Source organism: Panonychus citri, mitochondrion, assembly GCF_014898815.1.
Source record: "Panonychus citri mitochondrion, complete genome".
Lineage (NCBI taxonomy): Eukaryota > Metazoa > Arthropoda > Arachnida > Trombidiformes > Tetranychidae > Panonychus > Panonychus citri.
This window is the reverse complement of record NC_014347.1, coordinates 1-13,075: the sequence shown is the minus strand read 5'-3', so window position 1 is coordinate 13,075 and position 13,075 is coordinate 1. Positions and strand designations below refer to the sequence as shown.

The window sequence follows — 13,075 nt, the reverse complement described above, 5'->3', positions numbered from 1 at the left end:
TAGTAAATTTAATTAAGTTAATTATCAATAACTAAAGAATTACTTAATTCTATAAATTTAAAAATTGTAAATTTTTTTTGTTTTTATAGAGAAAAGAAATATGTTTATAAAAGTTAGCAGCTTTAAAAATTTTCTTTAGGATAAATTCAATGGGGTATGAACCCAAAAGCTTATATAGCTTAAACCTAAGAAATTATAGGTTTTTTTACAAGAAAAAAAAAAAAAAATTGAATAAAAATAAAAAATTTAAGTTTAAAAAAAAATTTTTTTCTATTTTTAAGTTCATAAAAAAAGATAAAAAAAAAAAAAAGAAAGATATATATATATAAATAAAAAATAATAATAAAATTATTAAAAAAAAAAAATTCAATTTTATTAAAAAAAGGAAACTTAAAATTTTTATTTTATATAAAAATATTAAAGAAGGAGGAAAAGAAATAATATTTAAAATTAAAAAAAAAATAAGAAAGTTATATTTTATATTAAATAAAAAATTAATTAAACTTTTTTTAATTAAAACTTTAAATGAAAAAAAATTTAAAATTAAATAGCTAATTATATAAATAAAAAAAAACATTTTTCTAATTAAAATAATTAATATAAATCAACTCATACTTATTAAAGAATTAAGGAAAAAAAAATATTTTAAATTTCTACAATTAAAAAGATTAATAATAAAAATAATTATATTAAAAAAAATGATTAAAATAAAATTTATAGAAAAAATTAAATACATAAATATTAAAGGAATAATTTTTTGAATATTTAATAAAATGAAAGAAATATTTCAAGAAAAATTTTTACAAATTTTTAAAATTCAATTATGAAAAGGAAATATTCCTAATTTAACTAATAAAAAAATAAATACAAATATATTTTTATTAAAAATAAAAAAAAATATTAAATAAATAGATCTTATTTCTTGAATAATAAAATAAATAATATTATTTTCTTTAAATTTATTTAAAAAATTTAATATAAAAAAAAAAAATATATTTCTTATCTCTATAAAGAATCATATTATAATAAAATTTTTATAGAATAAAGAAATAAAAATTATAAATATATATATATATATATTAATAAAAAAAATTCTAAATTTATTTTTTTATTTTGAAAATAAATAGTTTAAATAACTTAAATTTAGAAATTATTATAATATATAATACTAATAAAATTAAAAGTTTAAAATTTATATTAAAAAAATTAAGATTTTTAAATTTTAAAAAAAAGTTTAAAGTTATATTTTCTATTCATATCTCAAATATCAATATATCTATTTTCATAATTTTTATAGGTAAAATATAAATTAACAAATCAAGATATATTAATGTTTTAATTATTTTATATGAAAAATTCATAAAATAAAAATTTATTAATAATAAAAATAAATAAATATTTAAAATTATTAAAGAAAATTTCATCTCAAAAATAAATAAATTGAACATTATTTTTATATAAAATAAAGAAATTAAATTTATTAATAAAAAAGAAAAATTGTAATTTATAAAAAAAAAATTATAGTTAAATTTAATCTTTAAATTAATTCTTAAACCAAATAAAATTAATTTTAAAGCATAATTTATTGTAAAAAAACTTGATAAAAAAAAGAAAAAGAAAATATAAATATTTAAAAAGTTTATATATAGTATATTAATTATTATTTCTTTAATAAAAAAAGAAGAAAAAAAACTGATATTCATTAAATTAAGACAAGAAATTTTAAAAGAAATATTATAGATTATAATTAAATTAAAATTATTTAAATTAAAATTAAATTGATTAGAAAAGTTTATTATTATTTTTATCCCTATATTAATAAACATTAATGATTTAAAAAAAGCATGATTACATAAATAAAAAAAAGTTAAAAATTTTATATTAAGTAATATTATAAATATTATTAAACCAATTTGGCTGAGAGTAGATAAAGCAATTATTTTTTTCATATCTTTTTCATTTATAGCTTTTAATCTACTAAAAAACATAGAAATTAAACAAAAATTTAAAAAAAAAAAAAAATTAAAAAAATTAAAAAAAAAATTAAAATATCGAAATATGATATACAACCCTGCTGTTACTAAAGTAGATCTATGAACTATTGCAGAAATAGGAGTAGGAGCAGATATTGCTATAGGTAGCCAAGCTATAAATGGATATTGAGCACTTTTTGTTATTAAAGAAAAAAAAAATAATCAATTAATTTCTAAAAAATCATTTATAATAATAAAGTTTAATATTGAAATAATAATTATACAATCTCCAATTTTGTTATTTAAAAATGTCTTAATAGCTCTCTTTCATCTATCATTATTATTGTAGAAAAAAATTAAAAAAAATGATCTTAAACCTAATAATTCTCAACCAAAAATTATTAAAAATAAATTTATAGACATAATTAATAAAATTATTGATTTAATAAACAATATTGTAAAAAAAAAAAACAAAAAAAAATTATAATTTTTATTTATATAAACATTTATAAAGTTTAAAACATTAAACACTACTACTAAAACAGTTAATAAAAATATTAAACAATAAAAATCAATATATATAATAATATTATAATTTCTATAGAGATATATTTCATTAAAATTTAAAATAATAATAATATTATTTATAAACAAATAAAATATTATAAACAATATTACTCTAATAATTAAAAAAAAAAAAAAATTTAATATTAAAACTAAATAAATTATTGAAGTATTTCAGTAAAATCACAATTTACTATTTTAATATAAACTATTTCAATTAAAAAAAAAATAATAGGTAAAAAAAATGTTCTATTAAGATAATTAAAGTAGCAAGTTTTAAATTAAATATTTTAAAAAATTTTCTTATAATTATTATACTTATATTTTTTAATATAAATAAATTCAATAAACAAGAAAAAAATAAAATTATAAAAATTATTAAATTTATAAAAACAGAATTATAATTAATTAAAAATATATAAATATATATCTCAGAAAAAAACGTTAAAAAAATAGGAGAACCTATATTAGCAAAACAAACAAAAAAAAAAAAAAAAAAAAAAATATTATAATTCAAAAAAAAATTTTTATTAATAAATATTCTTCGTCTAAAAGATTGTTCATAAATTATACCAACTATATAAAATATTATAGAAGAAATTAAAGCATGAGATAATATCAATATAGAAAAAACTTTTTCTATAATTATATTTCTGTTAAAAAATATAACAAGTATAATATTTATATGAATAATAGAAGAAAAAGCTATAATTATTTTTATATCTAAAACAAATAAAACTAAGAAAGAAATAAATATTCTCCCTATTAATCCTCATATAAAAAAAAAATTTATTTTAAAATTTAAATCTAAAATTAATATTCCATAACCTCCTAACTTCAAAAGTAAGCTAGCTAAAATTATTGAGTCATAATAATTAGCTTCAACATGAGCTTTAGGTAATCATAAATGAAATAATACAATAGGAATTTTAACTGAAAATCTTAAAATAAAAATTAATAACAAAGTTTTTTCATTAATAAAATAAATTATTATTAATATTGGAAAAGTTCCAATTCTTATAAAAATAAATATATAAATTCTAGCTTTTAAACGTATTAAAGAAAAAGATGAAAGATAAACAAGAAAAAAAATCAATAAAGAAATAATTTCAAAAAAAATATAAAAAAAAATTAAATTTATAGTAGAAAAAAATAACAATATAAATACAAATATTAATTTAATTATATTTTTTTTTATAACAAAATAATACAACAATATTTTTTCTTTCATTCTAAAAAAAATAACTTTTATTAAAAAAAAAGTTATCATATACATATATATAGTTATTCTAACTAAAGATATTAATTTATAAAGTGAGAAAAAAAAAAAAAAAATAAAAAAATTTCTATTAAATATAAATATAAATATATATGACATAAATTTTTAAATTCTTTTGTTTTTTAAATAATAATAACTTTAAAATATAAATAAATAAGATCAAAATGATAGAAAAAAAAAGAACTATGAAATTATTAAAAAAATTTATTATCAAGTTAAAATTAACAAATCTAAAATTTAAATTTATGAAAAAATATATAAATATAAATAATAAAATAGTTTTTTTTATTTTAGTTATATTATTAAATTTTATAGTGGAAGAAATCATGGAAATAAAAATTATTATTCCTCCAACAAAAAATAAAATTATTAATAGAATTATAAATTTTATATTCGTATTATACATTAAATTAAAAAAAAAAAATATAAGTATAATAGAAAAATTTAATAAAATATTAATAGGATTAAAATTTATTATTATCAAAAAAAAAAAAAGAAAAATTTTAAGAAAAAATTAATTTTGCAAATTAATTTAAATGCTTAAAGTTGAAAAATTATTTTGAAAATAATTTTATTAAAAACTTTTATAAAAAAAAAATGTTTATCATTAATACTAACCCAAAGAATAAAGATAATTCAGTAAAAGGATATTCAATAAGTTTATACCCTAAATTAGTTATAATAATGAAAAAAATAATTAATAATAAAATTTTAATTTTTTTTAGAAAAAAAAATTTAGAATGAAAAGATTTATTAAGAAATAAACTAAAAAATAAAACAAATAAAATTATTAAACTAATAATTCCTCCAATTTTTCTAGGGATAGAACGTAAAAGAGAATAAGCGAATATAAAATATCATTCAGGTTTAATATGAATAGGAGTATTTAAAGGATCAGCAGGAAAAAAATTTTCTTTTGCTATTCTATAATGATGATCAATAAAAAAAAAAAAAAAAAAAAAATATAATAATATTAATAAAAACAAAGAAATGAAATCTTTAAACATAAAAACTTTACCAAAAAAAATTTTATCTATAGAAGAATATATTCCTATTTGATTAGAGGAACCCTTTTCATGTAAAATATTTAAATGAACTACAGAAATAATTAAAATTAAAAAAGGTAATAAAAAGTGTAAAGAAAAAAAACGATTTAAAGTTGGATTATCTACTGAAAATCCTCCTCAAACTCAATTAGTAATCTTTAATCCTACAAAAGGGATTGAAGATAAAATATTAGTAATTACAGTAGCTCCCCAAAAAGATATTTGACCTCAAGGTAAAACATATCCTAAAAAAGCTGAACCTATAATTATAAATAATATAATATTCCCACTAAATCACATAAATATTTTATTAAAAGATTTATTTATTAAAGATTTTAAAATATGAATGTATATAATAATAAAGATAATAGAAGAAAAATGGGCATGAACTATTTGTAAAATTAACCCATTAAAAAAAATTTTTCTTATAAAAATATAGCTATTAAAAGCTAATTCTATATCAGAATTATAATGTATAGATAAAAAAAATCCTGAAATAACTTGAACAGTTATTCTTAATCCTAATATAGAACCAAAATTTCATATTAAACTAATATTTAAAGGAGTACTGATAAAAATTAATGAATTAAAAATTTTTTTAATTTATTTATTTTGATAAAATTAATTGAATTGCAATCAATAAAAGGAAAGCCTTTATCAGTTTTTATATTTGAAATCTTTGAAATTTCTTTTTTATTTCAAAAAAGCAAAATTTGCATAAAATTTAAAATTTTATTTAGTGAAATAATTTCACTTTTGAAAATATTTTTTATACAAATTTTAATTATACTTATATCTTTAATTACAGTTATATTTATTACTTTAATAGAACGAAAATTTTTAGGAATTTTAAATAATCGAAAAGCTCCTAATTATCTATTATTTATAAGAGTACTTCAATCTTTAAATGATTTTTTAAAGTTAATTACAAAAAAAATTTTTAAGATAAATTTTATTATAAAGTTATACTGAATAATAATAATTTTTTTTGGAATAATAATATTTTTATTAATTATAATAATTTTTCCTTTAAATAATTCATTAATATATTATTATTTAAATTTTTATATATTTTTTTTAATTTATTCTTTAATAGCTTTTTTTTTTTTAGTTCTTAGCTACTCTTCTAATAGAATTTATTCTATAATAGCAATAACACGTGTATTAATTCAAATTATTAGATATGAAGTAGGAATAATTTTTTTATTTCTTTTACCCTTATTTTTGTTAAATGAATTTAATTTTTTTATATACTATATAAGTAAAAATTTAATTTTACTTTTTTCATTAATATATTTAATAACATTTATAATAATTGTTCTTAGAGAAATAAATCGAACTCCTTTTGATTTTTTAGAAAGTGAAACAGAATTAGTTTCAGGATTTAACGTAGAATATTTTTCATCTTTATTTAGATTTATTTTTTTAGTAGAATATGGTTTTTTTTTGTTTATAATAATTTTAATTACTTTTTTTTTTAATTTAAATTTTATAATTATATTATCACTAACAATTATATTTATTTGAACTCGAGCCTTTATACCTCGTTATCGATACGATAAAATATTAAATTTATTTTGGAAAGATTTAGTAATTATAGTAATAATTTTATTTTTATTAATAATAATAATATAATTTAAACTGTTCAAATTTTGTAAATTTGAAGTATATTTTAAATATTTTTATTTTTCTTTTCAATTGGAAATTGAATATACGGGGATAGGTATTTTAAAAATTTTAAAAGCATATTCTTATACTTTTACTATGTTTCAACTTATTTCATTTAATTAATGAAAGTGATGGGCAATATGTACATAAAATTTTTTTTTCAATATAATTTTTTTTAAAAATAAATTTACTTTTAAATTCTTAAATTATTATTTTTTATTTTTTGTGGCTAAATTATATTTATTTTAAATTAAATTTTGACCTGTATAAAATTATTAAATTTATAAAAATTAAATTTATATAAATATTACACGGAGATAAATAAATTAATAAATAAATTTTATTTTAATGAGTACTTTCTATAATTAATCAAGCCCCTTTAATTAACTATTTTACCGCCAAATATTTTTTTAGTTTAATTTTAAAAATTTAATACTTTAAAATTTATTTACATGGGTATCTAATCCATTTAATTATTATATTCTACATATTAATTATATTTAATACATAATAATATAAAATTTTACTTTATTATAATTCTATAAATTAATTTTTTTTAAATTTATATTTTTGATAATTTAAATTAATCGTATAACCGCTTTTGCTGGCACGCTATAAAAAAATATTTTATTAATTAAATTTATTAATTAATTTTATTAATTAATTTTATTTAATGAATATATAAAATTTATTTATATATTAATTAATATATGAAATTTTTGATTTTTTTTAAAAAATTTATTGTAAATAAATTTTAACAATCAAATAATTTATGACAAATATAAATTCTTTGTGAATACAAAATTTTAATAATATAATAATAAAAAATATAGATATATTTAATTCTTCTATTACTAATCTAATTATTATTATAAGAATTTTTTTAATAATTTTTATTGTTTATTTTATTAAAAATAAAAATTCTATAAATTTTATAAATGAAAGAAATGAGTTAGAATTATTTTGAACAATCATTCCTTCCCTAATTATTTTAATTATTTCTTTCCCTTCTATATATTTACTTTATTGTTATGAAGAAAATAAATTTAGATTTATAGATTTAAAAATTTTTGGAAATCAATGATATTGAACTTATCAATATCCTAGAAACTTTTCAATAGAAAGATATATTAAAAAAAGAAATTTTATTCGTTTATTAAGTACCAATAATTCATTAATCATTCCTAGAAATAAAAATATTCGTCTAATTATTTCATCAAATGATGTTTTACATTCATGAACAATCCCTAGATTAATAAGAAAAATAGATGCTATTCCAGGTCGTTTAAATATAAGTTTCATTAATTGTAAAAAATCAATTTTAATAAAAGGACAATGTTCTGAAATTTGTGGAATTAATCATAGATTTATACCAATCAGTGTTTTTAGATTAAAAAATTAAACGTTAAATGGCTGATTAAAGCTGTAACCTCTTAAGTTACCTATAGAAAAATTTTCTTTTAACGAATTTATCAAGTTTCTCCTATGAATTGAATAATATTTTTATTTTATTTAATTTTAAGTTTAATGTATTTATTTTCAAATTTAAAATCTATAAAAATTGTCGAGTTAAGCAAATATCATATTAAAATTTATGTTAAATAACTTATTTAGTTCATTTGATAGAAAAAATTTTTTTTTTTTTTTCATTTATTTATTAAATTTTTATTTTTTAATCTTTTTTTCTTTTTATAAAAAAGTAAATATAATATTATTTTATTTAAAAAAAGTTTATAAATTAATTTTTTTAAATGTGATTAAAAACTTTTTTTTTTATACACTATTCATATTCATCTTTTTAATTAATTTATTAAGATTAAATATATTTATATTTAATTTAACAAGACAAATTAGATTAAACATAAATTTAATTTTAATTTTATGGTTTCCTATTCTTATAATATCTATAACAAAAAAAAAAAATAATTTTTTAAGTCATTTATTACCTGTAGGTACATCTACTATATTAATTCCTATAATAATTTTAACTGAATTATTAAGATTTATAATTCGACCTTTAACTCTGGTACTACGTTTAACTATTAATATAATTGCAGGACATGTATTAGTTCATTTAATTAATTCAACTATTTTAAATAATAATTTATATTTTTATTTAGTTCTATACATATATATATTAATAAAATTTTTAGTTAGATTTATTCAATCTTATATTATTACAACTTTATTAAATTTATATATTGAAGAAATTTAATATATGTTAAATATAAATTATTTTTTTATTAATTTAAGCCCCTCCCCTATTATATATACTATTATATTATTTTTTTTTTTAAATTGTTTAAACAATTTTTTTTGAAAAATTCAAAACTATTTAATAGTATTGATTTTAATTTTTTCTTTTTTTTTCTTTTTGTTTTACAAAAATTTTTCAATAATAAGTAATGAAAATAATTTAATAGGTTTTTTTACATGAAAAAAAAAAAAAATTATTTCTAACGGATTTATCATATTTATTATTTCGGAAATAATAGTATTTATCTCTTTATTTTGAAGTTATATTCATAACGCTTTTTCTCCTAATATTTTTATAGGTAATTTTTGACCTCCTAAAGGAATTATTCCTTCAAATCCTACAAGTATAATTATTTTTGGGACATCTATTTTATTAAGATCAAGTTTTATTATTATAATTAGACATAATTACATAATTGAAAAAAATTATAAATTTAAAACATTATTAAATTTTTTATTTTGTTTAATTATAGGTTTAATATTTATTGATATACAAATTTTAGAAATGAGAAATTTTTATATAAAATTAAATTTTAATTTCAATGATAGAATTTTTAGAAGTTCTTTTATTTTAACAACATCTCTTCATGCAAGTCATGTAATTTTAGGTTTAATGGCTTTATTTCATTCTTTTATTTTATTACTAAATAATAATATAAACATTTACAATTATTTAAGATTTGAGTTTAGAATTTGATATTGGCATTTTGTTGATTATATCTGAATTGTAGTATTTTCTTTATTTTATTATTTTAATAATTAAACTCTTTATTATTACATTGAAGCTGTAAATTTAAATTAGAGTACAGATTATTAAATAATTATTTTGGATATAATTCACATATATCTGAATATTTTATTTATTTATATTTATTAGTTCTTTTATTTTATTAATGAATTTCAATAATAATTTTATCTTGTTAATTATATTAGATATTTTAATAATTATATTAACCATTATAATGTTTTTTAACTTTTACAATTTTTTTTTAATTAATATAGTTTTTTTAACTATCCTAAGAAGAATTATAGGAATTAATTTAATTATTTTAAATTCTCGTTTAAAATCAAATTTTGAAACAAAATTTTTTAAAGAATAAAATTTAAATCAGACTTTAATAAAAATTTAATTCGAAATTAAATTACATTCAAGTCAAAATTTTTTTGTATAATACAAATTTTATTTTCCTTTCGTACTAAAAAAATTAATTTAATTTATAGATTAGAACCAATCTGGCTTTCACCGATTTGAACTCAGTTCAAGTTAAAATTTAATAGTCGAACAGACTAACTAAAAAATTTTTTTCAATTTTTAGTTATTAAAACCAACATCGAGGTAATAAAATTTTTATAAATTAGTTCTTTAATAAAAATTTATCCTGTTATCCCTAAAGTATCTATATATTTATTCTTTTTTAAAGTTCTAATCAAGAAAAAAAAAAAAATTTTTATTTTTTTTTATCCCAAAAAACTTTTTTAAAGAAAAGATTTAAGGGTCTTTCCGTCTAATAAATTTTATTAGTATTTTCACTAATATTAAAAATTCAAATTAATTTATTTTATAAAGTTTTTTTATATTAGTTCTTTCATTCAAGTTTACAATTAATAAACAAGTGATTATGCTACCTTAGCGAAAAAATTCGGCTATTTAATACAATCATTGAGCAGAATTAATTTATAATTATTATAAATTTATATTTTGATAAAATTTTATAAATAAACTTTAAAATTAAAATAAATTATAAATAAAAGTTTATTAAAAAAAAACATATTTTTTTTTTCTACTAATTAATTAATTTTAAAAATAAATAAATTTTTTATAAATTTTAACTTTAGTATTAAATTACAATTTTTATAAAAAAATATAATTATTATAAAATTTTAATATAATTTAAATTAAATAAAAAGTATATAATTCAAGATTTACTTAAATTTATTAAATTTATAACTAGTTAGTATATATACCTAAATATAACATTAATAAAAATTTTTTATTTAACAATATAATTAAATATTTTTATTTATTTATATATCGAGAAAAAATATTTTAATTTTAGATATTTAATTATCCTTATACAAAAGGTATAATAAATTAATTAAATTAATTAAATTAATAAATTATTATTATTATAAATATGGAAAATATAATTATTATTCTGTTAAAAGAAATTTTCATTTTCTTTAAATCTTAAAATACAGAATTTTTCATTTATTTCTTTAAGTTCTAAACTTAATATAAAATATATACTTATGAAAAAAAAAGATAAATTAATAAATTGTCAATTTATTTTATTATAAATTTATATTATCTTAATTTAAAAGGAAAAATTTTCTTCTTTTTGTTAACAACAAAATACTTATAAAGCTTCTTTTAAATTAATTTTTAAATCAATCTAAACTTAAATTAATTCATTCATATAATATTATAAAAATTAAAAAAAAAATAAATACTATTATTATTATCAAAAAATTAAAATTAAAGTAAATTATTAAAGAAATAAAAAAGATTTCTAAATCTAAAATTAAAAATAAGATTAAATATATATAATTATAGATAGAAAAATAAAAACGAGAATAATTTAAATTTATATAACCACATTCATATATAGAAGAAAAGTTTAAATTTAAAGATTTTGAAGTGTTTAAAAAAAAGTAATATAATAAATATAAAATTAATATCAAAATAAGCATAGTTATCAAAATAAAAATTAAAATTTTTAAAATAAATTATAAGTTTATTTTTAAAATAAATTTTATTTAAATATAATTAAATTAAAATTTATTATAGTATGAGATTCTAATGGAGAAAAAAAAAAAAATTCTATATTATTAGAATTTCTTTCAAATATTAAAATTATCTTATTTATTAAGAATATTTCTAATATAATATATAAAAAAAATACAGTAGAAATAAAAGTAATTATAGAACCTAAGGAAGATAAAAAATTTCATATATATATTCTATCTAAATAGTCTGAATATCGTCGAGGTATACCTATTAATCCTAAAAAATGTTGAGGAAAAAAAGTTAAATTAATACCAATTATACTAGATCAAAAATGAATTTTTAAAAAATTTATATTTATATAGAAATTATATATTAAAGGGAATCATATAAATAATCCTCTAAAAATTGCAAATACAGCTCCTATAGATAATACATAATGGAAATGAGCAACAATGTAATATGTATCATGTAAAGCAATATCTAAACAAGAATTTGAAGCAATAATTCCAGTAAAACCTCCAATTGAAAACATAATTAAAAATCCTATAGATCAGTAAATTGAAATATTAAAATTAATATGAGAATTAATTATAGTTGTAAATCAACTAAAAATTTTAATACCAGTTGGGATAGCAATAATTATAGTAGCTGCTGTAAAATAAGCTCGAGTATCTACATCTATTCCTACTGTAAATATATGATGAGCTCACACTACAAATCCTAAAAGACCAATTGATATTATAGCGAATATTATTCCTATCTTACCAAACACTTCTTTTTTTCCTAAATTATATCTAATAACATGAGAAATTATTCCAAACCCAGGAAGAATTAAAATATAAACTTCGGGGTGACCAAAAAATCAAAATAAATGTTGATATAAGATTGGGTCTCCTCCTCCTCTAGGATCAAAAAAAGAAGTATTAAAATTTCGATCTATTAAAATTATAGTAATTCCTCCTGCTAGAACAGGTAATGCAATTAGTAATAAAAAAGTAGTAATCAAAATTGATATAGAAAATAAAGTTATTATACTAAAAAAAAAATTTTTATTTTTTATTAATAAAATTGTAGAAATAAAATTAATTGAACTAGCAATAGAAGATAAACCAGCAATATGAAGAGAAAAAATTATTATATCAATAGATGATGATATAAAATATTGAATAGAAGTTAAAGGAGGATATATAGTTCAACCTACCCCATTTAAAACTCCTTTTAAAGAAGAATTTAATATTAAAATTAAAGAAGGAATTAATATTCAAAATCTTATATTATTTAAACGAGGAAAACATAAATCTATAGAATTAATTATTAAAGGAATTAATCAATTTCCAAATCCTCCAATTATAGCAGGTATAACTATAAAAAAAATTATAATTATAGCATGAATAGTAATAAATGAATTATAAATAAAATCATTTTGAATAATTGAACCTGGTTGTATTAATTCTATTCGAATAATTATTCTAAAAGAAGTCCCTATCAATCCTGAAAATAATCTAAATATAAAATATATAGTACCAATATTTTTATGATTAGTAGAAAATATTCATTTGAT

At 14.5% G+C, this 13,075-nt stretch overlaps 13 protein-coding genes across 13 annotated transcripts, besides 25 other annotated features; 6 read left to right on the top strand and 7 right to left on the bottom strand. All coding sequences in view use genetic code 5, as the record gives it.

Moving 5' to 3' along the window:
• Positions 1-44, bottom strand: a tRNA (tRNA-Ile).
• A 4-nt stretch (positions 45-48) lies between these two features.
• Positions 49-89, bottom strand: a tRNA (tRNA-Val).
• Positions 90-134, bottom strand: a tRNA (tRNA-Ser).
• Positions 135-189, bottom strand: a tRNA (tRNA-Met).
• A 16-nt stretch (positions 190-205) lies between these two features.
• On the bottom strand, positions 206-1,093 carry ND2 (NADH dehydrogenase subunit 2). The gene has a single exon. The coding sequence runs from the start codon at positions 1,091-1,093 to the stop codon at positions 206-208; it is 888 nt and encodes a 295-aa protein (YP_003795556.1).
• Positions 1,094-1,147, bottom strand: a tRNA (tRNA-Trp).
• ND5 (NADH dehydrogenase subunit 5) lies at positions 1,148-2,699 on the bottom strand. The gene has a single exon. A coding segment is annotated over exon 1 (1,552 nt).
• Positions 2,700-2,755, bottom strand: a tRNA (tRNA-His).
• ND4 (NADH dehydrogenase subunit 4) lies at positions 2,756-3,915 on the bottom strand. Its single transcript has one exon. A coding segment is annotated over exon 1 (1,160 nt).
• On the bottom strand, positions 3,916-4,318 carry ND6 (NADH dehydrogenase subunit 6). The gene has a single exon. A coding segment is annotated over exon 1 (403 nt).
• Positions 4,319-4,362, top strand: a tRNA (tRNA-Ala).
• Positions 4,359-4,402, top strand: a tRNA (tRNA-Ser).
• Positions 4,401-5,465, bottom strand: CYTB (cytochrome b). Its single transcript has one exon. The coding sequence runs from the start codon at positions 5,463-5,465 to the stop codon at positions 4,401-4,403; it is 1,065 nt and encodes a 354-aa protein (YP_003795552.1).
• A 9-nt stretch (positions 5,466-5,474) lies between these two features.
• Positions 5,475-5,522, bottom strand: a tRNA (tRNA-Cys).
• Positions 5,523-5,571, top strand: a tRNA (tRNA-Gln).
• Positions 5,560-5,624, top strand: a tRNA (tRNA-Leu).
• Positions 5,625-6,480, top strand: ND1 (NADH dehydrogenase subunit 1). Its single transcript has one exon. A coding segment is annotated over exon 1 (856 nt).
• Positions 6,481-6,482: 2 nt separating this feature from the next.
• Positions 6,483-6,543, top strand: a tRNA (tRNA-Thr).
• Positions 6,544-6,597, bottom strand: a tRNA (tRNA-Gly).
• Positions 6,598-7,248, bottom strand: an rRNA (s-rRNA).
• Positions 7,249-7,297, top strand: a tRNA (tRNA-Tyr).
• A 5-nt stretch (positions 7,298-7,302) lies between these two features.
• COX2 (cytochrome c oxidase subunit II) lies at positions 7,303-7,932 on the top strand. Its single transcript has one exon. The coding sequence runs from the start codon at positions 7,303-7,305 to the stop codon at positions 7,930-7,932; it is 630 nt and encodes a 209-aa protein (YP_003795550.1).
• A 1-nt stretch (position 7,933) lies between these two features.
• Positions 7,934-7,997, top strand: a tRNA (tRNA-Lys).
• Positions 7,998-8,124, top strand: ATP8 (ATP synthase F0 subunit 8). Its single transcript has one exon. A coding segment is annotated over exon 1 (127 nt).
• Positions 8,125-8,745, top strand: ATP6 (ATP synthase F0 subunit 6). Its single transcript has one exon. It carries the CDS (start codon positions 8,125-8,127, stop codon positions 8,743-8,745), a length of 621 nt encoding a protein of 206 aa, YP_003795548.1.
• Positions 8,746-8,748: 3 nt separating this feature from the next.
• Positions 8,749-9,535, top strand: COX3 (cytochrome c oxidase subunit III). The gene has a single exon. A coding segment is annotated over exon 1 (787 nt).
• Positions 9,536-9,592, top strand: a tRNA (tRNA-Phe).
• Positions 9,593-9,637, top strand: a tRNA (tRNA-Pro).
• Positions 9,638-9,886, top strand: ND4L (NADH dehydrogenase subunit 4L). Its single transcript has one exon. The coding sequence runs from the start codon at positions 9,638-9,640 to the stop codon at positions 9,884-9,886; it is 249 nt and encodes an 82-aa protein (YP_003795546.1).
• A 6-nt stretch (positions 9,887-9,892) lies between these two features.
• Positions 9,893-9,959, bottom strand: a tRNA (tRNA-Arg).
• Positions 9,960-10,939, bottom strand: an rRNA (l-rRNA).
• Positions 10,940-10,989, top strand: a tRNA (tRNA-Glu).
• Positions 10,990-11,041, bottom strand: a tRNA (tRNA-Leu).
• A 5-nt stretch (positions 11,042-11,046) lies between these two features.
• Positions 11,047-11,099, top strand: a tRNA (tRNA-Asp).
• A 1-nt stretch (position 11,100) lies between these two features.
• Positions 11,101-11,161, bottom strand: a tRNA (tRNA-Asn).
• A 1-nt stretch (position 11,162) lies between these two features.
• On the bottom strand, positions 11,163-11,483 carry ND3 (NADH dehydrogenase subunit 3). Its single transcript has one exon. It carries the CDS (start codon positions 11,481-11,483, stop codon positions 11,163-11,165), a length of 321 nt encoding a protein of 106 aa, YP_003795545.1.
• Positions 11,484-11,539: a D loop (putative control region).
• COX1 (cytochrome c oxidase subunit I) lies at positions 11,540-13,075 on the bottom strand. The gene has a single exon. It carries the CDS (start codon positions 13,073-13,075, stop codon positions 11,540-11,542), a length of 1,536 nt encoding a protein of 511 aa, YP_003795544.1.